Source organism: Hyla sarda, chromosome 4 (genome assembly GCF_029499605.1).
Source record: "Hyla sarda isolate aHylSar1 chromosome 4, aHylSar1.hap1, whole genome shotgun sequence".
Classification (NCBI taxonomy): domain Eukaryota; kingdom Metazoa; phylum Chordata; class Amphibia; order Anura; family Hylidae; genus Hyla; species Hyla sarda.
In genome coordinates, this window is record NC_079192.1 from 382,089,107 (window position 1) to 382,115,817 (window position 26,711).

Consider the following 26,711-nt stretch of genomic DNA (forward strand, 5'->3'; position numbering starts at 1 on the left):
GATACATGCCGGGACCGACCCGATATGACACGGGGTCACCATAAATATACGTCCTTAGTCGTTAAGGGGTTAAGTGATTTCAGGTAACTTTTCAGGATAAGCTGTCCTGTGTGTGTGTGTACATGAGGAGCAGCTCAGCACTATTTCTGGCCAATATCTAACTTATATATTGTATTTTTTAGCAGATTTTTGCTCTGCTGGCTCTTTTGTATTTGCAGTTCTCCCAGAGCTGGTGTGTGGAGCTCCCTCTTCCCCCCTCCATACAAAAAAAATGTAGGATTGTGTGTGTGTAGGGGGTGGATTACACAACCCCCAAAATGAGAATGACAAATAGATCTATTTAGAAAGAAAATAATGTATCGTAGGGGTTCCACCACCAGGACAGAGCACCCGGCATTCTAAACAGTAGGTTTTAATGCTAGGTTTCCGCGGCCGGGTATGTGATGTCATGCCACACCCCCTCCATTCATATCTATGGGAGGGGGCGTAACGGCCATCACGCCCCCTCCCATAGGCATGAATGGAGGGGGCAGGGCGTGACTTCATGAGGGGGTGTTAGATGACGTCACGTCTCTGGCCACAGAAATCCAGCATTCTAAACCTACTGTTTAGAATGCCAAGTGTGGCATGGGTGCTGCACGGAGATCATGGGGGGTCCCAGTGGCCAGACCTCCGCAATCAGACATCGTATCCCCTATCTTCTGCATAGGGGATAAGATGTCCCTGGGCAAATACCAAATCAGAAACCCAAATTATGGAATTTAAAAAAAACTTTGTATATAAAATTACCATTGGGAATAGATCCATCTATGTCTGTACTACTCTATGTGTTTGAGTCAGTAACATATCCCAACAATGCTGTTTATTGAAGATGTGACATAATATCCATGTCTTGGTCAAGCCACATGTCCTTTTGCATCCACAGGCTAATAGGCCACATGTTATAGAAAGTAAGATGGGAAGTAATTCAGTGATGTCCCTCATAACAATAACAGAAGCTAATCTGGAGGACTCGGGAAATTACACTTGTATGGTGGAGGAGACAATACAAGGAAAATTTCTTACGCAAAGTGTTTATGTGGAAGTGAAAGGTACATAAAATTTTGTTATATTTCATCTTTCTGTAACAAACCAATGTGAATCCTATAATCAATCTACCCTGATCTGCCGAAGAGTGGGCTTTTACCACTCGAAATGCGTTGTCTATAGTATTAACTTCCTACAGTAAAAAAGTTCCTTTATTATAATCTACTCCTCTTTTCTGACCAGGGCTGAAAAGTAGCCAACTTTCCTGAGTGATTGTCGAGAGTGCTGCTCCGGCCACCAATCCTCTGATCTAACTGTTGTGGATGAAAGCAGTCACATTTTCTTAATCTTGCACAAATCTCTTTTATGTCTATTCTTCAAAGTAGTAGAGTGTTTAGGGCCTGATCTGCATCAAGATTAGATGAGCATTCATAGTCCAGTAAGGAGGTCACAGAGATGGTCATATTTCATATGTTCAATAGTATTATTTTTACAAGTAACAAGGATAACATTGAGCTAAACTTAAAGAGGTACTCCACCCCTGGACATCTTATCCCCTATCCAAAGTATAGGGGAGAAGATGCCTGATCGTGGGGGTCTGGCTGCTGGGACACACTACATTCTCCACGCAGCACCCCGGGGATCGGAACATTTTTGTTCAAAACGCTGGGTTCGGGTGGCTGTGGTCGTGAAGTCGAGTCACGCTTGTTCTCCATTTTAACATCACTTTGTTGGACACTTTTGTATAATCGGCCAACCTTACCAACCAAACTTTCTTCTGTTTCACTGACAAACTTATTGAAAAGAATATGACAAAAAATAGGCCCTTGTGGCCACTTTTGTGAAATAGCTGAAGAAATCAATTAGATTATTTGACCGGTACTTTATAAAGCCATGCTGGTACTGGTCCAACAAAGTATTATCTTGCAGGTGGTCAATTATCCTTTTTTTAAGCAGAGTTTCCATCATTTTTACTTTTACAGAGGTCAAGGTAACTAGCCTGTGGTTACTGGCCTCCTTTGTATTACCTTTCTTGTGGATGGGTGCAACATTGACTATTCTCCAATCATTGGGATCATCTCCTGTTAGAAAGGATTACAGTAGAGGCAGCAATTATAGATCAGAATTCTTTAAAAACTCTGAAGTGGACTCCATCTGGACCCATGGCTTTATTTAACTTTAACCAGGCCAGTTCCCCTCAAACATTGGCCACCAAAAAATATTTCCTTACAACTGGAGGCAATTCCTTCCAAGACACCTGTGCAATTGAACATAATGCATGGATAATACACTGCTCTAGTCAATCACACTTCTGTGAAATCACACTGTCCACTCAGGAAGCAACACTGATTGACAATCAAATTCCCATGTTGTTGTGCAAATGGAACAGACAACAGGTAGAAATGATAGGCAATTAGCAAGATACCCCCAATAAAGGAGTGGTTCTGCAGGTAGTGACCACAGACCACTTCTCAGTTTCTATACTTCCTGGCTGATGTTTTGGTTACTTTTGAATTCTGGCAGTGCTTTCACTCTAGTGGTAGCATGAGACAGAGTCTACAACCCAGCTGTGGCAAGAAGGTTTGCTGTGTCTGTCACCGTAGTGTCCAGAGCATGGAAGAACTACCAGGAGACCGGCCGGTACATCGGGAGATGTGGAGGAAGCCGTAGGAGGGCAACCACCCAGCAGCAGGACCGCTACCTCCGCCTTTGTGCAAGGAGGAGCAGGAGGAGCATTGCCAGAGCCCTGCAAAATGACCACTAGCAGGCCACAAATGTGCATGTATCAACTCAAACGGTCAAAAACAGACTCCATGAGGGTGGTATGAGGGCCCGATGTCCACAGGTGGGGGTTGTGCTTAAAGCCCAACAACATGCAGGACGTTTGGCATTTGCCAGAGAACACCAAGATTTGCAAATTTGCCACTAGTGCCCTGTGTTCTTCATAGATAAAAGAAAGTTCCCACTGAGCACATGTGACAGACGTGACAGAGTCTGGAGACGCCGTGGAGAACATTCTGCTGCCTGCAACATCCTCCAGCATGACCGGTTTGACGGTGGGTCAGTAATGGTGTGGGGTGGCATTTCTTTGGGGGGGCCCCACAGTGCCCCCATGTGCTTGCCAGAGGCAGCCTGACTGCCATTAGGTACCGAGATGAGATCCTCAGACCCCTTGTGAGACCATATGCTGGTGCGGTTGGCCCTGGGTTCCTCCTAATGCAAGACAATGCTAGAACTCATGTGGCTGGAGTGTGTCAGCATTTCCTGCAAGGGGAAGGCATTGATGCTATGGACTGGCCCGCCCATTCCCCAGACCTGAATCCGATTGTGCACATCTGGGACATCATGTCTCGCTCCATCCACCAACGCCACGTTGCACCACAGACTGTCCAGGAGTTGGCGGACGCTTTAGTCTAGATCTGGGAGGACATCCCTCAGGAGACCATCTGCTACCTCATCAAGAGCATGCCAAGATGTTGTAGGGAGGTCACACGGGCACGTGGAGGCCACACACACTACTGAGGCACATTTTGACTTGTTTTAAGGACATTGATTACATCAAAGTTGGATCAACCTGTAGTGTGGTTTTCCACTTTGATTTTGAGTGTGACTCCATATCCAGACCTACATAGGTTGATAAATTTGATTTCCATTGATAATTTTTGTGTTATTTTGTTGTCAGCACATTCAACTATGTAAAGACAAAAGTATTTCATATGATTCGTTCATTCATTCAGATCTAGGATGTGTTATCTTAGTGTTCCCTTTATATTTTTGAGCAGTGTATGTTCATTCTTTCCATGCATACATGAACCATATGTCCATCAAAAGTAGACTAGAAAAGTAAAATGATGGCACTGGAAGTGACACTGCCCGGCAATGATTCAAAGAAAACTCTGTGGGTATTGTGTATCAATACATACATTTATTGGCACAAACATAAAAATCAAGAAAATGTGACACATCAGGCAGGCTATACGCATTTCGGGAGGTGAATCTCCCTCATTAAAAGTATAGAGTGTTAACTTGGCCAGGGATGTTTAAATGTAAACAAATATGGTTTAAACATCTGAAGCAATCTCTTCATAAGTAAACAACAATAAAATGTATGGAGTGTCAGTATTATTGATCTGATCTACGGTGGGACCTACCAAATAATATCAATATTATCTGACCTACCAAATATGTCAGTCTGATTGATTACATATGATAGTGACCCATGTGCGGACCTCCTTAAATTTGTGGGAGGAGATTATGCACTATTCATATGTAAATCATCCCTGTGGGCAACTCCCTTAATATAGGATTAGTTCCCCCCACAGGATGACCCCCATATGAATGTTGTGTCTACCCCACTATGTTATCTTATAAAAAATCGAGTTACTTTGTCTGTATGATTTCATATAATGTGTTTATATAAGTGTTGTCTCTACCGTCAATGGTTTCATATGAACGTAAGAAAATTGTGGTAATTGCCCTTCTATTCAGTCACTCAGTGATTATACACGTGGGCAACACTGCCTGAAATGTAAACTTCGAACTCTTTATATCATCTCTTCTATTAGAAAAAGGTTTTGTGACACTTCTTGCTGACGAAACAGTGATAACAGCCTATCTGCACCAAAGCATTCCACTGGAAGTATTCATTGAAGCTTATCCTTCACCTACCATAGAGTGGCTGCAAAATGGTGTCTTGCTAACCGGAGATTCCACCAGCCAAATGAATGTTGTAAACAGGAACATTTCTGAAAACAAGTAAGTGTTTCATATTCTTAGTAAATGCATTTTTTCCCCCTAAAACAATACTATGTCTTTACAAGGTTGTATTTTATATTGTTGGAGTTTATCTCAGATGGCATAAAACATCAGTTAGACAGTAACACAGGTTAAATGCAGGGTTTTTCTTGAATTTTTTTTGCAAAAATGAAAAAAGCTAAATTTAAAAGTGTTACCTCACACTACTGTCACAAAATCTACTTGTGAGGCTGCAACCTTTCAGAGTAAAACTCCAAACAGAGGGTTGGGTTCCTCTCAGCCATGCTAGCAAACTACCTTTCAGTTAGTTTTAATACCCAGTGACCAGCTGCCTTAGCACCTATGCTGATCTGGGCTTTTCTAAAAAGCTGGCATGGCCGAGAAGCGTAATGAAAGGCCCCACTGTCAGTGCTGTATTTCATTCCATAAAAATCCAGGCCCAAAATTAGGACTTACCAAAAGTCCCTATCATGCTACGGTAAGTAAAATTCTGTAAAGTAAGGGAACCATGTGCATGTATACAAGTCTGGATTACAGTTGGTGGAGACCCCAGGACAAAAAAAAAAGTGGGAGGCCACAGAGCTGTACAGAGATTACCATCACTTACACTGGCCCCAGACCCAATGGGGCTCACAATCTAAACTACAAATTGACCTATTAGTATATTTTGGAGTGTAGGAGGAAACCTATGCAAAAACATATAGAGAACATACAAACTTCTTGCAGATGTTGACCTTAGTGGTACTTAATCCTACGAATCCACCATTTCAAGGCAACGGAGCAAACTACTTGTCACGATTCGGCTTCCAGGTAGTGGATCCTCTGTGTCAGCGAGGGATTGGCGTGGACCGTGTTAGTGGACCGGTTCTAAGAGGCTACTGGTGTTCACCAGAGCCCACCGCAAAGCGGGATGGTCTTGCTGCGGCAGTAGCAACCAGGTCGTATCCACTAGCAACGGCTCTACCTCGCTGACTGCTGAGAAGGCGTGGGACAGAAGGACTAGGCAGAGGCAAGGTCAGACGTAGCAGAAGGTCGGGGGCAGGCGGCAAGGTTCGTAGTCAAGATGGATAGCAAGGGTTCAGGTAACACAGGCTTTGGACACACTAAACGCTTTCACTGGCACAAGGCAACAAGATCCGGCAAGGGAGTGCAGGGGCAGTGAGCAGATATAGTCTGGGAGCAGGTGGGAGCCAATTAAGCTAATTGGGCCAGGCACCAATCATTGGTGCACTGGCCCTTTAAGTCTCAGAGAGCTGGCGCGCGCGCGCCCTAGAGAGCGGAGCCGCGCGCGCCAGCACATGACAGCAGGGGACCGGGACGGGTAAGTGACCTGGGATGCGATTCGCGAGCGGGCACGTCCCGCTGTGCGAATCGCATCCCCGACGGCCATGACAGTGCAGCGCTCCCGGTCAGCGGGACCGACCGGGGCGCTGCGGGGAGAGAGACGCCGTGAGCGCTCCGGGGAGGAGCGGGGACCCGGAGCGCTAGGCGTAACAGTACCCCCCCCCTTAGGTCTCCCCTTTTCTTTGTCCGGTAACTGCCTCCCCTGGGATGAGGACACCGGGAAAGAATGGAGGGTTTCCTCAACGGCAGGCAGCACAGCAGGAGTGGGAATGGGGAGGGAGGGCAGAGGGCGAAGCCTGGCACGGGGCAGTGTGACACCAGGACGGGGGCCATGAGGAGGCACTGAGGCTTGCCTGATGGGACTGGGAGGGGGGGAGAGGCACTTCCTATGGCAGGCAGAGTCCCAGTTCTTGATCTCCCCGGTGGTCCAATCAAGGGTGGGAGAATGAAGCCGGAGCGATGGCAGACCGAGGAGGACCTCAGAGGTACAGTTGGGAAGGACGAATAACTCAATCCTTTCGTGGTGGGGTCCAATAGACATCAGGAGGGGTTCTGTGCGGTAACGCACGGTGCAATCCAATCTGACTCCGTTGACCGCGGAAATGTAGAGCGGCTTGACGAGACGGGTCACCGGGATGCTGAATTTATTCACAAACGACTCCAAAATAAAATTACCAGAGGCACCAGAGTCCAAGCAGGCCACGGCTGAGAGGGAGGAGTTGGCTGAAGGAGAAATCCGCACGGGCACCGTGAGACGTGGAGAAGCAGACTTAGAACCAAGAGACGCCACACCCATGTGAGCTGGGTGCGTGCGTGCGTTTCCCAGACGTGGAGGACGGATAGGGCAATCCACCAAGAAATGCTCGGTACTGGCACAGTAAAGACAGAGATTTTCTTCCCTACGGCGATTCCTCTCTTCCTGGGTCAGGCGAGACCGATCCACTTGCATGGCCTCCTCGGCGGGAGGCCCAGGCGTAGATTGCAACGGATACTGTGGGAGAGGTGCCCAGAGATCTAAGTCTTTTTCCTGGCGGAGCTCTTGGTGTCGCTCAGAAAAACGCATGTCAATGCGGGTAGCCAAATGGATGAGTTCTTGCAGGTTGGCAGGAATCTCTCGTGCGGCCAGCACATCCTTGATGCGACTGGATAGGCCTTTTTTAAAGGTCGCGCAGAGAGCCTCGTTATTCCATGATAACTCGGAAGCAAGAGTACGAAATTGGATGGCGTACTCGCCCACTGAAGAATTACCCTGGACCAGGTTCAACAGGGCAGTCTCGGCAGAAGAAGCTCGGGCTGGCTCCTCGAAGACACTCCGGACTTCAGCGAAGAAGGACTGGACTGTGGCTGTGGCAGGATCATTGCGGTCCCAGAGCGGTGTGGCCCAAGACAAGGCCTTTCCTGAAAGAAGGCTTACTACGAACGCCACCTTAGACCGTTCTGTAGGAAACAAGTCCGACAACATCTCCATATGCAGGGAACACTGAGACAAAAATCCACGGCAGAGTTTAGAGTCCCCATCAAATTTGTCCGGCAGGGACAAGCGGAGGCTAGGAGCGGCCACTCGCTGCGGAGGAGGTGCAGGAGCTGGCGGAGGAGATGGTTGCTGCTGTAGCAGAGGCAGAAGTTGCTGTAACGTGGCGGTCAACTGCGACAGCTGCTGTCCTTGTTGGGCAATTTGCTGCGATTGCTGAGCGACCACCGTGGTAAGGTCAGCGAGACTTGGCAGCGGCACCTCAGCGGGATCCATGGCCGGATCTACTGTCACGATTCGGCTTCCAGGTAGTGGATCCTCTGTGTCAGCGAGGGATTGGCGTGGACCGTGCTAGTGGACCGGTTCTAAGAGGCTACTGGTGTTCACCAGAGCCCGCCGCAAAGCGGGATGGTCTTGCTGCGGCAGTAGCAACCAGGTCGTATCCACTAGCAACGGCTCTACCTCGCTGACTGCTGAGAAGGCGTGGGACAGAAGGACTAGGCAGAGGCAAGGTCAGACGTAGCAGAAGGTCGGGGGCAGGCGGCAAGGTTCGTAGTCAAGATGGATAGCAAGGGTTCAGGTAACACAGGCTTTGGACACACTAAACGCTTTCACTGGCACAAGGCAACAAGATCCGGCAAGGGAGTGCAGGGGCAGTGAGCAGATATAGTCTGGGAGCAGGTGGGAGCCAATTAAGCTAATTGGGCCAGGCACCAATCATTGGTGCACTGGCCCTTTAAGTCTCAGAGAGCTGGCGCGCGCGCCCTAGAGAGCGGAGCCGCGCGCGCCAGCACATGACAGCAGGGGACCGGGACGGGTAAGTGACCTGGGATGCGATTCGCGAGCGGGCGCGTCCCGCTGTGCGAATCGCATCCCCGACGGCCATGACAGTGCAGCGCTCCCGGTCAGCGGGACCGACCTGGGCGCTGCGGGGAGAGAGACGCCGTGAGCGCTCCGGGCAGGAGCGGGGACCCGGAGCGCTAGGCGTAACACTACTGAGCCACTCACAAGGCAGCTGTGGTCTACCCTGGTCTCCTCCACATTATGCTGCCCTTACTGCTGTAGGTTCCACCAGGCTCCAATGTTAGCAGGTCTAAATCCATGTGGAATTTCAGGGATCCAGCACTGCAGTGAAGGCAGCTTTATTATGTGAGGAGCAAGCATTAAAAGCACACTAGTCAGACATGTTTCAAGCGCGAACGCTCTTCCTCGGTGAAGGTCACCGAGGAAGAGCGTTCGCGCTTGAAACATGTCTGACTAGTGTGCTTTTAATGCTTGCTCCTCACATAATAAAGCTGCCTTCACTGCAGTGCTGGACTCCTTCTTCATTTCTAGTATCCGGGGCGCCTGGCCGGGCACCGGTCCGTGCATAGCACGACAAGGGAGGTGAGCTGGACTCTCTTCATTCCTTTGGAATTTCAGGGATACCTGCCCCACCCACCTGATAACTCATCCTGATGACACCAGATTCTCAGAAAGAAACAGGAAGTAGGAGCGAATGGGACATCAAAGGAAAAGAAGAAATCACAGGCAGGGCTTTCATGTGACCCTGTCTGAGAACGAAAAAACAAAAGTGTACATAGGACATACAACACCCACAAAGGACAATACAATACTAGTTTATTGAAATACAAAAGAGAACAGGGTACGGGCCCCTGGATGGAACCTGATGGATGAGATAGTGAAGAGCCCAATCAAAACGCACTCACCTATGCGAGTTGTGCGAATGGAGGCACAACACTCAATGCGCTTGATCAGTAATCCTGAAATAGCGGCTGCTGTGGCTCCCAGCGTCCAGGCGCAAATACAGGCAAAAGGAGATCCAAGAAAGGGAGATAAATCGCGCTGCCAGCAGCGCGATTCATCTTCCTTTCTTGGATCTCCTTTTGCCTAGTTTATTGAAATGTCCTTAACAGCCCCTTTAGATCTGTATGAATTAGGTTCTACCTAATAATGTCTGCAGGTAGAATTTTATCATTTACCTCTATAGAAGTATGAGGGCAGCAGGGAACTGGGAGCTCTGTAACAGTAAAATGGGACATAGACCTTCTGATAGTAGGACGCATACTAACATTGAATACATTTACAGGTATGCCAGTGTTCTGCACCTTGTGAGAGTGAAAGAAAAAGATGGCGGTAACTACACGATCAGGGTACATAATGAGGATGATGTTCAAGCTATTCATTTCGACCTTCAGATACTCGGTGAGTTTAGGTTCCAATTTTGTTAGTATAAAAAAAAATGAAAACATTTGGATTAAGGGTTTGTTCATATTACTGCTGAGCTCTGCCAATACTTTGGAAGAAAACTGATGCCAGAATCAATCCCAGTATTGCCAATAGGGTTGTTTGCTAGACAGGTCCAGAGGCCAAGAGATTGGAGAGCATGTCTTGCAACATTTTTCCTATCTGTCTATGAACCTTTTACTACAAAATGTGCTACAAGGCCAGATGACAACTAATACATTTTTGCTTCAGTATCAACAGGTGTCGTCATAAATAATAATAAAAAACTAAGCCTGATACAGAGGACATGTGTCACTTTAGAAGCCCAGTAGTTTCAGGATGATAATAAAATAAACCTGTTATCACCTTCATAATGCTTGAACTTTGAGTCATTTAGCCCGTCCCTGGTGGTTTCCTCCCACTTCAGCATACTTATCTTCCCCGCCTCTGCCACTGTCAAATCTTTCCCTGGTTGGTCCTGTTGTTTCTCCTTCCAATGACATTCTGCTCAATTCTTTGATTGATCGAGTGGGGAGCAGCACATCATTGAAAAGAGAAAGAACAGGACCACAATGGGGGTTGGAAGGTCTGTCAGTGGAGTGAGAACGGAGAAGGTAAGTATGTCAGCTTTTATTGTTCAAATACACATGGATGCATATACTACATTTTTATATTTCCATGGAAAATCTCTTTAATGTTTTTAGAGCACTTTTACTTTTTTTTATTTTAGGTTGTTCTCTACACAGCTAAACTTTCTTATAATGTTTGAGGATATATCAGATTTTTTTGACCATGGCTATTTTTTTACTGTTATTTTGTGCCATCCAAGTGCATTATCACTATAATGCATACAAATAACTATGCACAAGGACAGCCTTGGTTGCCTTTGTTAGGCCTTTAGAACCATCAGAGCAGGTGATCATCAGGGTTCAATGTGAAATAATGTTGTTTTTTATATATATATCTACAGTTCCAGTTCAAATACAGGAAATAATTGACACTCATTCAGCAAATGGTGGCCAGTTAGTGACCTGTGTGGGCAAAGGTATGCCGATGCCAAACATCACCTGGTTCTTCTGCAGTGGAACAAAAAGGTAAATGCTGGATAAACACAAAGCTGCAGAATTTAGAACATTTCTGGTTAAGAACAGAGCATGGGGTAGCCTATTCCTATGTTTGACTAGGGTGAGGTTAGATGGCCTCACATCAACTGTTTATCATGCCCCAGATAAGAGGGATATGTTCACTTTAGAAGCCCAGCAGCTTCAGTATGATATTAAAATAAACCTGGAATCACTTTTATGATGCATTAACTTTGAGTCATCGAGGCAGTCCCTGGTGGTTTCTGCCCGCTCCACCAGTCTTGATTGATAGATCTCTTCCTATATGGATATAGGGAGATAGCAATATCAATCAAGGCCAGGAGGCAGGCAGAAGCCGCTAGAGACCGCCCAGTTGACACCAGGAAGCATTAAAGTGATGACAGATTATATTTAAAGTCATTTCCCAGGGTAGGGAAAACAACTTACTTTTTGCCCCAAAACAGCTCCACATCTACCCATACGCTGTTTTTTCTGGTACTGCAGTTTACTCCCACTTAGAATTAGAATAGAACAAAGCTAAAATATAAGACACAGCCCATAGACATAGGTGGTGCTGTTTCTGTGGAAAAAGTTAAAAAAAAATCAGGTTTTATTTTTTGTAACCTTACAACTTCTGTAACATAAATTGTGTTTTATTTTAGTTAATTTTACCTATGTAGAAATACCTAAACCACTTCAAATTGGCCCCTGAGTCAAATGTACAAAAATGTGGTTATAAATAATTTTAAGTCGAGCTCTGACCTTAGGTAATCATTTCAAAAAGTTTCAAAGTCAAATAAGGGTTTCTTGCTAAGCCAAAAAATATATACATAAAAGAGATAAAATATACGTCTTAAATGTCCATTAAAATGCCATATAAATGTTAATTTATATATGTCTTCTGTTGCTTTAAAGTATCAGGTGTAGCAGTAAGAGTTGGGAGCTGTGGAAACCCCTGGAAGACATAACATCACAAATGGATTTCGATATGAACACCACTTTTACCCAGCCAGAATATGGAACTTACCAAGTTAAGAGTATACTCCATATCCGAAGTGTAGTAGATTCTCTGTCAGTACGCTGTGCGGGGAAAAATGATTATAGCGAACACCACCGAGACGTAACCCTTGTGCCTCACTGTAAGTGTGTTATTATTTACATCAGATGAAATCAAGGTACTAAAAACTGCAGTTATATTAGAGTTGTGTCCCTGTCTTAAAGGGAACCTATCATCTCTTTCATGCCGCCTGAATCCCAAGTCATCGGGGGCAATCCCTGGTGCCTTCTTCCTGCCCCACCAGTTCTGTCTGATAGATCCCTCCATTTAGACAAACAGGAAGATAGCTATCAGTTGAGGCAGGTGGGGTGAGCAGAAGCCACCAGGAACTGCCCCGGTGATGGGTGATTCAGGCAAAATCAAAGTGATGACAGGTTCCTTTTAAAGAGTACCTCACATTTTATAATCCTCCCAGTTCACTGCCCCCATCATGATAAACCACCCCTGCGCTTAGTTTTATTATTTTTCATTTCTACCTTGATATTGCTCTGTATTTTCTGCTCACTCTCAGTCAGGTTCACAGACTGGGAAGGGGCATCCCCCGGCAGGCATGACATCATCTGAAGCCATACAGGGGATAACTTTCTCCCTCACTCTGCTACACACAGCAAAGAGCAGTTCAGTGTGTGAGATGAGCTATGATTGGCCAAGGCTGCAATACCCCCCCCCCCCCTCAGCATTTCCTGATTTTGAACTTCTGCCAGGCCAGCAGGAGTCCAAAGTATGTGCAAGAGATGGGCGAAATGTGCTCTGGACAAGTAGGGAGACACCTAGTGGCAGCTTTTTTTAAACACAAATAAAACAAAGAAAACTTATTTTATTTTTAATCAAAGTACATTAGAAATATTTTTTATTTACCAAGGAGTGCAATAGCAAAAATGTGTTTTAATGAGCGTGCCCATTTAAGCACAGAATATGCAAAAAAGAGGTGCAGGTGTCACCTCTGAGACCCTCACCTATTGAATGTCCCCCATTTGCTAATACATGGCTATGATATGTAGCTTTTCCATAAAGCATGCCTGTCTTTACATTGAAGATAGAGGATGCTACAAACCATCAAAAAAAGGGTTACCATCAGTGGCAAGCATAGACTTTAGGGGGCTCAATGGAAAATGTCAATATGGGCCCTCTTATTATGGCATCTAATTTTGTCACCCCCCCCCCCCCCCCCAAGATAGAAAGTAACGTTTGGTGTTCACTTCCCCTTGCTTTCCATAACCCATTGCATTACTCCATTAATTTGCTGACAATGCAGTTTCCTGAACAAAGGAATTCTGCACAGTTGCTTACCAAAAGAAAAAGGGTGCAATCGGGACAGGGTTCCCTCTCTCCAAGGGCCTTTATCAGCTGCATGGTCTGCCACTATGGTATATATGCCCTTGGTATTATATCCCTGCTCTACTGATTCAATCTGTCAATGATGGACCAGAATTTCCAGCTTAAAAAAAAAAAAGAAAAAGATTTCGCAGGAGCTGTGATCATAAGGAATAATGTACCTGTACTAGAAGTTATAAGAATATTAGACCTCACCTTGGAGTTCAATGACCTGGATAAATATACTAAGCCAGGGTCCTTCTGCTTTTAAAAGGTTAAGGATATCTTCTTCTTTTGCCAGTATTTTGGTCAGTATTTTTTGCCAAAACACAGAAAAAAACGACAAATCTTTCCATCATAGTTTTATACTTTGTTGGCTTTACTCCTGGTTTTAGATTAAAAAAATGACTGAATACAATGTGTGAACCTACTTCTACTTACTTCTATAAGCACTGACTTTAAGCAAGTGTGTATACATATCTGTATATATTTCTGTATGTTTCAGATTTAACCTTTAAAGTTGTCCTGATATCCGCGGTCCTAGCCTTGGTCGTGCTGTTTCTGATTTTCCTCATAATCCTTATTGTTCTCTGGCGAAAGGTATGTGTGTTCACCTTTTTTATGTTAAAGTTGTACCTGTCACTTTGGGTGGCTTTTCAGGATAAGCTGCCCTGTGTGTCAACATGAAGAGCAACACTGTTTCTAGCCATTTTACAAGTTGTATATGACAACTTTCAGCAGATTTCTGCTCTGCAGACTTCATCTATACTTTTTAGTTCTCTCAGAGTTGGCGGGTGGAGCCTAACATATCTGATGTCTGCCGTACACTGTACACATACATAGAGGAGGGGATCCTGCACTTCTGTGCTTTTGTGCACAGTCTAAACAGCAGCAGCATGTAAGACATGATAAAGCACCAGTGAACAGCCTAAACTGTGTATAAAGCCCTAGGGTTAGATCTCTTATTTAGTTGTCTCTTTGCTGCCTTTCTCTTTCTCTCTGCAGCTTGTGTGTGTGTTCCCAGACACTCCCCCTCCTATCTCCCTCCTCCATAGACTTGCATTGCATTTAATGTGATCCCTCAGTGCTAAACTGTAAACACTGGACCAAATTTTGTTGATTTACAGGGTTAATGACTGTTTAGTAAAGAGGAGGGGGGTGAGAGGTTAAAGGTTTCATAACAGGAGAAAGATGGTTTCTTATATTTATTTGTTTGTACTATTAATCTATGCAAAGTTTGCCTATTTAAGAACAGGGTTTTAAAGGAACCCTGGTCAACACATAAAGTAGTATCCCTGTCCATCACGCAACACTTGTCATTATCAAATAAAAAGGTGTATACAGGAAAACAAAAATGTGTTTTTACCTAAAAAGTTTTGGTAATACTGTGTGTGATGTACGAAACGGAACATGGGATAAAGCTGTGGTTAGACACTGGTAGTTTTGGAACATACAGTATATTGCCCCCATTTTGTGACCTAACTAGAATTGGGCCCCTTCTATTATTCCTCTTTCCAAATGGATCTTACTCTAGTGTTGGCAAAAAAAAATGAAGTGAGAAAAGAACCATAACGTAATAAAATTGTACTGTTGTACATATAGTTAGATGGTAGAATACCATAGATAATGTGACTGCCCGCATCAGTCTGAACATCTATGATAACTAATGGAATGTTTATGGAAAAGTGTAATTTTCTTTTCGTGTGCAATGGATAACAAGGTTAGTTTTTTACAAATAAAAAATTATCGGATTACTACTATATCCATACCAGGACAACAAAGAATTAGGACTACTGCTTAAAAGGAACTTGTGATATTGTAGCTCAGATTGGACTGCATTTTCATGGTGACAGGTTGCCTTTAACTTTCTCAGATTCCACCTCCAATAAACACTATCAACCTCTGTTTAATTTTTAGGTATCTATCAAGTTGAAATGTTAATGATAAAAAAAATCTATAAGTTACATGTGAAAGGTTATTTATTTTTTATTCTTAAATTTGCAGAAACCACGTTACGAAATTCGGTGGAAGGTGATTGAGTCGGTCAGCCCTGATGGACATGAGTACATCTACGTGGATCCTCTGCAGCTTCCTTATGACTCCAGCTGGGAAATTTCAAGAGACAAATTAGTTCTAGGTATTTACAGAAGCAAGCAGAGCATGCTGTGTGGAGTGGAACTTTTAGGTCAAACAACATACATTAAACAGGTAGTCCAGAATTAGAGACACACAATTTCTTTCTTACAAAAACATCAAATCTGCCATAGGTATTGGTAGCTAAAGCCCCAATTATATCACATTTTTTGTGTACAATATATCACCCATATACATTGAGAAAGAAGTAAAAAGGTATGTTAGGGTATACAGAATTCAAAAGTAAGGTAGACTAATTTTCAGCAGAACGGGCTCCCTGCTGCCTTATTTAATGAGCCATAAATCTTAAATGAGGGGAAAGAGGAGGAGGGACAGAGCAGACTGCTTTCTGAGCCTGTGATGTGATATCACAGGTTACAAGGGAAAGAACATAGCTGCTATGGACAATCTTTGCACTATGGTTAATAATATTATATTAGTAAGTTGCTTTATTATACTTTTTGACATCATACACAAGTTGTTTCTTTTGCTGAACAGCTCTTTAAGTATATACCCCCAAAGCTAAAAGTGTTGCACTCCATTGCCGGTGCCAGTACTTTCTAGATCCTCCGGGTACATAAACCACAGGTTGAGAACCAAAGTTCTAGTAAACAATAAAAATCCTATGTCACAGATCCAACCACCAGTACAGGATGAAAAGTGTACACAACGTCTTCTATAGCTTTTATACAGCAGTATAAAACAATATTAACATTTTTGCATGTGTGATTTAGAACATATGGCACTGGAATCATTTCCTACATAGTTTATGCAGAAGATATCAGTGTAACTAAGCCTATGCCTGCTAAAAATGTAAGGTATAAATATCATCTACTTTTTATAGCACTACCTGCAATAACATCATGTTAAAATATGGAATCACCCTTTAACTTACAATGTAAGCTCACTTATGTTATGCCTGAAAACTGATTTTACAGCACTTTGATACTGATGGGGTATCTTTAGGATAGGACATCAATATCCCTTTAGTGGGGGTTCCCTAACCGATCCTGGTTTCCTCACCGATCAGCTGATTAAAGGGGCTGCGGTGCTGCAATAAGGAACTGTTCCGGTAACAACCTCTTCTAAATATACAGATCTGTGTTTGGTAAACAGTGAAGGGGATGCAGCAATTGTTGGAGCATAAAGGCCCCTTCAGTCCACGGACTGTTGGGGGTTCCTGAGAGTTGTAAATATATGCCATCTTTAGGAATACTACAGATGATTAGATATGGGTGAACAGAACCTGTAGAACCTGAGATCGGTCAGAACTGTGCAATAATAACAGCAGCCACATGGAAGACAGGAGAAGGAGGAAGAGTCACGTAACTTCAGGAAATCCCATAATGCTGCAATTACCTGTAAAACAGCAACCAATCAACACAACTCTCCTATAAATGATCAGCCAATTCATATAACATCAAAAATCTGGTCAATCATTTATAGGAGTTACAATCCCATAATGCTTTTCAAACAGCTCTCCCAGCCAATCAGGAGGCAGTATAGGGGTGATATCAAAGCCACTGTGCATAGGAGATTACTTTTAATTTTGGGATAACCCCTTTATGAATGACCAGGTGATACTGTACTTCCTTTTGCACACAGCTTTTCCTTGTAGGGGAACACTTAGATAGCCTTTTCTTAGAATAAATAATCAATATATGATCAGTGAGGGTTCAACCTCCGGGGTATCCAGTGATCAGCAGAATGAAAAGGCTGGACTGCCACTTGTGGTTGTGCCTGGTACTACAACTCAGCAATGCTTTTCTCCATTCACTTGAATGAGTTGTATCCTATCTAATAAGTTTCACGGCCAGAATTGTAATCTTGTAAATTACAGATAAAAGTCAATAGGCATTATACTGGAGGATTGATGTTTTTGTAGTTATATCTAGCTTTTGGCTGTCCGCGTATGCTGGGAGTTGAGGTTTTGCATCAGCTGGAGATTCACAGTTTGGAGACCAATGATCTAGGGGGTGTATAGTTAAAGGGGTACTCTGCTGAAAACATCTTAACCTCTATCTAAAGGAACAGGGATAAGATTTCTAATTGTGGGGGTCCTGTGCTGGGGACCCCAGCAATCTTCGGGCTAGCAGCGGCGGCATGGAGTTTCCGTGTTCGCGACGTCACACCACATCCCCTCCATTCATGTCTATGGGAGCGGATTAACCCCCTGCAATTAGGCATTTTATCCCCTATCCTTTGCCACTATTTGCCTCTTAAGAATGCTGTTGTAACAGTGAAACATGTAGTGTATTATTTTGAGTACAACACAGCCGCACATCCACCATTTGTAATTTGATCTACTTGCTTCTCAGCATAATTTAAAAAACTAACAGGTTGTTAGTATACATTTTGATCAAAAAGTATAAGCCCACTCACCACGTCAAGGCCACCTAGTCAGAGGGGGTCCCTGACCTAACACTAGCGTAGCACCGGGCGGTGACCACTGCCTCCGAGACACCAAGCCCACAGGGGGAATGACCCAGTGGCCCTTGGCTTTGGGCCGCACCACCCCACAGACAAAGCATCACAGAAACAATGGCCGCCACAGAGAACCACACTGTTACGCCGAGCGCTCCGGGTCCCCGCTCCTCCCCGGAGCGCTCGCTTCACTCTCCCCGCGGCAGCGCTCCGGTCACGTCCTCTGACCCGGGGCGCTGCGATTCCGCTGCCAGCCGGGATGCGATTCGCGATGCGGGTAGCGCCCGCTCGCGATGCGCACCCCGGCTCCCCTACCTGACTCGCTCTCCGTCTGTTCTGTCCCGGCGCGCGCGGCCCCGCTCCCTAGGGCGCGCGCGCGCCGGGTCTCTGCGATTTAAAGGGCCACTGCGCCGCTGATTGGCGCAGTGGTCCCAATTAGTGTGTTCACCTGTGCACTTCCCTATATCACCTCACTTCCCCTGCACTCCCTTGCCGGATCTTGTTGCCTTAGTGCCAGTGAAAGCGTTCCTTGTGTGTTCCTTGCCTGTGTTTCCAGACCTTCTGCCGTTGCCCCTGACTACGATCCTTGCTGCCTGCCCCGACCTTCTGCTACGTCCGACCTTGCTTTTGCCTACTCCCTTGTACCGCGCCTATCTTCAGCAGCCAGAGAGGTGAGCCGTTGCTAGTGGATACGACCTGGTCACTACCGCCGCAGCAAGACCATCCCGCTTTGCGGCGGGCTCTGGTGAAAACCAGTAGTGGCTTAGAACCGGTCCACTAGCACGGTCCACGCCAATCCCTCTCTGGCACAGAGGATCCACTACCTGCCAGCCGGCATCGTGACAGTAGATCCGGCCATGGATCCCGCTGAAGTTCCTCTGCCAGTTGTCGCTGACCTCACCACGGTGGTCGCCCAGCAGTCACAACAGATAGCGCAACAAGGCCAACAGCTGTCTCAACTGACCGTTATGCTACAACAGTTACTACCACAGCTTCAGCAGTCATCTCCTCCGCCAGCTCCTGCACCTCCTCCGCAGCGAGTGGCCGCTCCTGGGATACGCTTATCCTTGCCGGATAAATTTGATGGGGACTCTAAGTTTTGCCGTGGCTTTCTTTCCCAATGTTCCCTGCATCTGGAGATGATGTCGGACCTGTTTCCCACTGAAAGGTCTAAGGTGGCTTTCGTAGTCAGCCTTCTGTCCGGAAAAGCCCTGTCATGGGCCACACCGCTCTGGGACCGCAATGACCCCGTCACTGCCTCTGTACACTCCTTCTTCTCGGAAATCCGAAGTGTCTTTGAGGAACCTGCCCGAGCCTCTTCTGCTGAGACTGCCCTGTTGAACCTGGTCCAGGGTAATTCTTCCGTTGGCGAGTATGCCGTACAATTCCGTACTCTTGCTTCAGAATTGTCCTGGAATAATGAGGCCCTCTGCGCGACCTTCAAAAAAGGCCTATCCAGCAACATTAAAGATGTTCTGGCCACACGAGAAATTCCTGCTAATCTACATGAACTTATTCACCTAGCCACTCGCATTGACATGCGTTTTTCCGAAAGGCGTCAGGAACTCCGCCAAGATATGGACTCTGTTCGCACGAGGCGTTTCTTCTCCTCGGCTCCTCTCTCCTCTGGTCCCCTGCAATCTGTTCCTGTGCCTCCCGCCGTGGAGGCTATGCAGGTCGACCGGTCTCGCCTGACACCTCAAGAGAGGACACGACGCCGTATGGAGAACCTCTGCCTGTACTGTGCTAGTACCGAACACTTCCTGAGAGATTGTCCTATCCGTCCTCCCCGCCTGGAAAGACGTACGCTGACTCCGCACAAAGGTGAGACAGTCCTTGATGTCTACTCTGCTTCTCCACGTCTTACTGTGCCTGTGCGGATGTCTGCCTCTGCCTTCTCCTTCTCTACAGTGGCCTTCTTGGACTCTGGATCTGCAGGAAATTTTATTTTGGCCTCTCTCGTCAACAGGTTCAACATCCCGGTGACCAGTCTCGCCAGACCCCTCTACATCAATTGTGTAAATAATGAAAGATTGGACTGTACCATACGTTTCCGCACGGAGCCCCTTCTTATGAGCATCGGATCTCATCATGAGAGGATTGAACTTTTGGTCCTCCCCAATTGCACCTCGGAAATTCTCCTTGGACTTCCCTGGCTTCAACTTCATTCCCCTACCCTGGATTGGTCCACTGGGGAGATCAAGAGTTGGGGGTCCTCTTGTTCCAAGAACTGTCTAAAACCGGTTCCCAGTAACCCTTGCCGTAACTCTGTGGTTCCTCCAGTAACCGGTCTCCCTAAGGCCTATATGGACTTCGCGGATGTTTTCTGCAAAAAACAAGCTGAGACTCTACCTCCTCACAGGCCTTATGATTGCCCTATCGACCTCCTCCCGGGCACTACTCCACCCCGGGGCAGAATTTATCCTCTCTCTGCCCCAGAGACTCTTGCCATGTCCGAATACGTCCAGGAGAATCTAAAAAAGGGCTTTATCCGTAAATCCTCCTCTCCTGCCGGAGCCGGATTTTTCTTTGTGTCCAAAAAAGATGGCTCCCTACGTCCTTGCATTGACTACCGCGGTCTTAATAAAATCACGGTTAAGAACCGCTACCCCTTACCCCTCATCTCTGAACTCTTTGATCGCCTCCAAGGTGCCCACATCTTCACTAAATTGGACTTAAGAGGCGCCTATAACCTCATCCGCATCAGAGAGGGGGACGAGTGGAAAACGGCATTTAACACCAGAGATGGACACTTTGAGTATCTGGTCATGCCCTTTGGACTGTGCAACGCCCCTGCCGTCTTCCAAGACTTTGTCAATGAAATTTTTCGTGATCTGTTATACTCCTGTGTTGTTGTATATCTGGACGATATCCTAATTTTTTCTGCCAATCTAGAAGAACACCGCCAGCATGTCCGTATGGTTCTTCAGAGACTTCGTGACAACCAACTCTATGCCAAAATTGAGAAATGTCTGTTTGAATGCCAATCTCTTCCTTTTCTAGGATATTTGGTCTCTGGCCAGGGACTACAGATGGATCCAGACAAACTCTCTGCCGTCTTAGATTGGCCACGCCCCTCCGGACTCCGTGCTATCCAACGCTTTTTGGGGTTCGCCAATTATTACAGGCAATTTATTCCACATTTTTCTACCATTGTGGCTCCTATCGTGGCTTTAACCAAAAAAAATGCTGATCCCAAGTCCTGGCCTCCTCAAGCAGAAGACGCCTTTAAACGACTCAAGTCTGCCTTTTCTTCGGCTCCCGTCCTCTCCAGACCTGACCCTTCCAAACCCTTCCTATTGGAGGTTGATGCCTCCTCAGTGGGAGCTGGAGCTGTTCTTCTACAAAAAAATTCTTCCGGGCATGCTGTCACTTGTGGTTTTTTCTCTAGGACCTTCTCTCCAGCGGAGAGGAACTACTCCATCGGGGATCGAGAGCTTCTAGCCATTAAATTAGCACTTGAGGAATGGAGGCATCTGCTGGAGGGATCAAGTTCTCCTGTTATTATCTACACCGACCACAAGAACCTCTCCTACCTCCAGTCTGCCCAACGGCTGAATCCTCGCCAGGCCCGGTGGTCTCTGTTCTTTGCCCGATTTAATTTTGAGATTCACTTTCGTCCTGCCGATAAGAACATTAGGGCCGATGCTCTCTCTCGTTCCTCGGATGCCTCAGAAGTTGAACTCTCTCCGCAACACATCATTCCACCTGACTGCCTGATCTCCACTTCTCCTGCCTCCATCAGGCAGACTCCTCCAGGAAAGACCTTTGTTTCTCCTCGCCAACGCCTCGGAATCCTCAAATGGGGTCACTCCTCCCATCTCGCAGGTCATGCGGGTATCAAGAAATCTGTGCAACTCATCTCCCGCTTCTATTGGTGGCCGACTCTGGAGACGGATGTTGTGGACTTTGTGCGAGCCTGCACTATCTGTGCCCGGGATAAGACTCCTCGCCAGAAGCCCGCTGGTTTTCTTCATCCTCTGCCTGTCCCCGAACAGCCTTGGTCTCTGATTGGTATGGATTTTATTACTGATTTACCCCCTTCCCGTGGCAACACTGTTATTTGGGTGGTCGTTGATCGATTCTCCAAAATGGCACATTTCATCCCTCTTCCTGGTCTTCCTTCTGCGCCTCAGTTGGCTAAACAATTTTTTGTACACATTTTTCGTCTTCACGGGTTGCCTACGCAGATTGTCTCGGATAGAGGCGTCCAATTCGTGTCTAAATTCTGGAGGGCTCTCTGTAAACAACTCAAGATTAAATTAAATTTTTCTTCTGCATATCATCCCCAGTCCAATGGACAAGTAGAAAGGATTAACCAGATCTTGGGTGATTATTTGCGACATTTTGTTTCCTCCCGCCAGGATGACTGGGCAGATCTCCTCCCATGGGCCGAATTCTCGTATAACTTCAGGGTCTCTGAGTCTTCCTCCAAATCCCCATTTTTCGTGGTGTACGGCCGTCACCCTCTTCCCCCCCTCCCTACTCCCTTGCCCTCTGGTCTGCCCGCTGTGGATGAAATTTCTCGTGACCTTTCCATCATATGGAGAGAGACCCAAAATTCTCTCTTACAGGCTTCATCACGCATGAAGAAGTTCGCGGATAAGAAAAGAAGAGCTCCCCCCGTTTTTTCCCCTGGAGACAAGGTATGGCTCTCCGCTAAATATGTCCGCTTCCGTGTCCCTAGCTACAAGTTGGGACCACGCTATCTTGGTCCTTTCAAAATTTTGTGTCAAATTAATCCTGTCTCTTATAAACTTCTTCTTCCTCCCTCTCTTCGTATCCCTAATGCCTTTCACGTCTCTCTTCTCAAACCACTCATCCTCAACCGTTTTTCTCCCAAATCTGTTCCTCCCACTCCTGTTTCCGGCTCCTCGGACATCTTCTCGGTCAAAGAAATTTTAGCTGCCAAAAAGGTCAGAGGGAAAAAATTTTTTTTAGTGGACTGGGAGGGTTGTGGTCCTGAAGAGAGATCCTGGGAACCTGAGGACAACATCCTAGACAAAAGTCTGCTCCTCAGGTTCTCAGGCTCTAAGAAGAGGGGGAGACCCAAGGGGGGGGGTACTGTTACGCCGAGCGCTCCGGGTCCCCGCTCCTCCCCGGAGCGCTCGCTTCACTCTCCCCGCGGCAGCGCTCCGGTCACGTCCTCTGACCCGGGGCGCTGCGATTCCGCTGCCAGCCGGGATGCGATTCGCGATGCGGGTAGCGCCCGCTCGCGATGCGCACCCCGGCTCCCCTACCTGACTCGCTCTCCGTCTGTTCTGTCCCGGCGCGCGCGGCCCCGCTCCCTAGGGCGCGCGCGCGCCGGGTCTCTGCGATTTAAAGGGCCACTGCGCCGCTGATTGGCGCAGTGGTCCCAATTAGTGTGTTCACCTGTGCACTTCCCTATATCACCTCACTTCCCCTGCACTCCCTTGCCGGATCTTGTTGCCTTAGTGCCAGTGAAAGCGTTCCTTGTGTGTTCCTTGCCTGTGTTTCCAGACCTTCTGCCGTTGCCCCTGACTACGATCCTTGCTGCCTGCCCCGACCTTCTGCTACGTCCGACCTTGCTTTTGCCTACTCCCTTGTACCGCGCCTATCTTCAGCAGCCAGAGAGGTGAGCCGTTGCTAGTGGATACGACCTGGTCACTACCGCCGCAGCAAGACCATCCCGCTTTGCGGCGGGCTCTGGTGAAAACCAGTAGTGGCTTAGAACCGGTCCACTAGCACGGTCCACGCCAATCCCTCTCTGGCACAGAGGATCCACTACCTGCCAGCCGGCATCGTGACACACACCAGTGTGAACACCTACCATGTGCTCCCTACCAGAGGGCTGGGAGAATGGTAGGAGGAAACCCTTATGCAGTCTCCTGCTAATTAAAAATGCCTGGGCCAAATGGGTGGAGCGGAGTGCTGGCCATGGAAGAAGGGAGAGACTACAAATGTGCAACGCAAATAGAGAAACACAACCCCACATCCACCATTTCTATTTTGATCTACTTGTTTCTCAGAATTATTTTAAAAACAAACAGGTTGTTAGTATACATTATGATCAAAAAGTACAAGCCCACTCGCCACGTCAAGGCCACCTAGTTAGAGTGGGTCCCTAACCTGACACTGGCGTAGCGCTGGGTGGCGACCACTGCCTCCAAGACACCATGCCCACAGGGGGAATGACCCAGTGGCCAGGCAGCCCCACTGCTGCCCGACCAAGCCCCTGCTTCTGGGCCGCACCACCCCACAGACAAAGCATCACAGAAACAACGGCCGCCACAGAGAACCACACCAGTGTGAAACCTACCATGTCCTCCCTACCAGAGGGCTGGGACAATGTAAGGAGGAAACCCTTATTTTGAGTAATCTCCAGAGCGGATACGTGATTTAGCGGAACTGCAGTGCCATGTACTTCAGCCATTGGAGTGATAACTCCTAGTGATCGTCACCTTTGGTCCACTCTGGCATCACTTTTTCTGGAAAGAAGTGTTTTAACATATCACAATATTAAGTTATGTATTAGGGGTTGTCCAGATAGGGGTGTTTTGCCCTGGGCTACGGCCAATGGGTTTGGTTATTATAGTATTTAAGGGCCCCTAACTGCCCTTGGGTAGCCGAGTTAAGTATATCCATATATGTCACCATGCTACCCTTCACGCCACAGAACAGCAGTCACCTGACACCATTCAGCTCTGCCAGGCTTAACAGCACATTACACATTCAATTTTTATTAGAAAATAAAGCCGCAACCCCCCTCTGTTCAGGATCAGTTCCCTATACGCCATACCCCTCGTTGTGACTTATTGCTGCCTGCCTATTCTACTTTATTGCCTACAGAAAGAGAGATGGCATATACGAATACAGAATGCAAATGGTCTTTTTTGCCTTCGAGTTAGATGGGAGACAGTTAAGTGAACTGCAGTAAGTTATCATTATGTGCTGGGATTTTTAAATGGAAAATCAAAACAAAGAGTGGGCCAAGGGTGCCCCCGTGAGGTCAAAAGAGGTATTAGGGAAATGTTATATGATTGCTGCCCATAAATATGTAGTTTGCAAATGATAATAACAACTAGAGTAAATATAATATAGGACATTTATAGACTAGGATATGCTAAATTAAAGGAATTTTTGTGTGTATATTAAAAAGATCCACAAGGTAAAAGAGCAAAAATAACCAGGGTTCAGTAAGAGGTCCCGTATAAAACGTCTTTATTTATTAAAGATGAAATAAAACATTACAGCAGACGTTACAATACAAGAATACCATTAGCCATAAATACTATAAAAACTTGTTCATAGACAGTTATATACCATCCCCTAGAACAGTGTTTTTCTAACAGTGTGCCTCCAGCTGTTTTAAAACTACAATTCCCAGCATGCCTGGACAGCCTTTGGCTGTCCAGGCATGCTGGGAGTTGTAGTTTTGCAACAGCTGGAGGAACACTGTTTGGAAAACACTGACCTAGAACCATAAAAAAAAAAATATCTACACACCTACTAGCAGGTTAAAACATGTTTTTCTTTCTCTCACAGGATACATCTGTGATCTAAAGGGGTATTTTCATATATATATATATATATATATATATATATATATATATATATATATATATATATCAACTGGCTCCAGAAAGTTAAACAGATTTGTAAATGACTTCCATTAAAAAATCTTGATCCTTTCAATAATTATCAGCTGCTGAAGTTGAGTTGTTCTTTTCTGTCTGGCAACAGTGCTCTCTGCTGACATCTCTGCTTGTCTCGGGCACAGAGTAGAAGAGGTTTGCTATGGGGATTTGCTTCTACTCTGGACAGTTCCCGAGACACGTGTCATCAGAGAGCACTTAGACAGAAAAGAACAACTCAACTTCATCAGCTCATAAGCACTGAAAGGATTAAGATTTTTTAATAGAAGTAATTACAAATCTGTTTACCTTTCTGGAGCCAGTTGATATGTTAAAAAAAGTTTTTTCCTGGATAACCCCTTTAAAAAAATGTTTATGGTCCTAGGGGGTTGGTATATAAGGGGCTTAAAACAATGTTTTTTGGGCTTATGACTAAGGAGTAACCTCCGAAACACCTCAAGCATGTATTCTTGTCTCGTGACGTCTGCTGTAGTTATATTGGATTTTTAAGAAATGAAGACATTTTATACGGGACCTCCGACTGAACGCTGGACTGGTCTAGATAAGATTCCAGAGCCTGATGCAATGACATTGTATGATATATCATGTATGACATTGTAATAGGTGAAATATATATATACGGTATATATATATATATATATATATATATATATATAGTTGGAGCAAATTTTATTTGATTTTCAATAGGTCTTTTCAATTTATGGGTTCCTTCAGCATAGAATATAATGACAACCAGTTCCTTTACATATATTTGTCTTCACACATCGGCCGCATTTTTCATGATTCAGTGTCGCACCCAGGAGAGATGTAAATTGAAATCTGTTTATCACTGGAGCTCAGTTTGCAGAATCACAGATCAGTTGTGCCCCAGAGTGTTACATTTCACAGGTATATATGCCATATGTGTAAAGCATGATGACGCTGCATGGTAAGATCAGTTTTTATTTGGAGCAGTAAAGCAAAGGTTCAGAGTAGGTAGATAGATAGATAGATAGATAAATAGATAGATAGATAGATAAGATAGATAAGATAGATAGATAGATAGATAGATAGATAGATAGATAGATTAGATAGATAGATAGATAGATAGATAAGATAGATAAGATAGATAGATAGATAGATAGATAGATAGATATGAGATAAATAAATAAATAAAAATAGATAGAAAACAGATAGATAGATAGATAGATAGATAGATAGATAGATATTAGATAGATAGATAGATAGATTAGATAGATAGATAGATAGATAGATAAGATAGA

General features: G+C 45.6%; 1 protein-coding gene across 4 annotated transcripts in view; it reads left to right on the forward strand.

The window, feature by feature from the left end:
- Positions 1–26,711, forward strand: part of PDGFRB (platelet derived growth factor receptor beta) — a 160,638-nt gene that overhangs the window by 107,088 nt on the left and 26,839 nt on the right. For all 4 annotated transcript variants that reach the window (XM_056516972.1, XM_056516971.1, XM_056516974.1 and 1 more), the window contains exons 6-12: positions 926–1,091; positions 4,593–4,782; positions 9,687–9,802; positions 10,794–10,917; positions 11,821–12,044; positions 13,782–13,876; positions 15,281–15,413. In XM_056516972.1, coding sequence (XP_056372947.1) covers positions 926–1,091; positions 4,593–4,782; positions 9,687–9,802; positions 10,794–10,917; positions 11,821–12,044; positions 13,782–13,876; positions 15,281–15,413 — 1,048 coding nt within the window. The remainder of the gene's footprint in view (positions 1–925; positions 1,092–4,592; positions 4,783–9,686; positions 9,803–10,793; positions 10,918–11,820; positions 12,045–13,781; positions 13,877–15,280; positions 15,414–26,711) is intronic.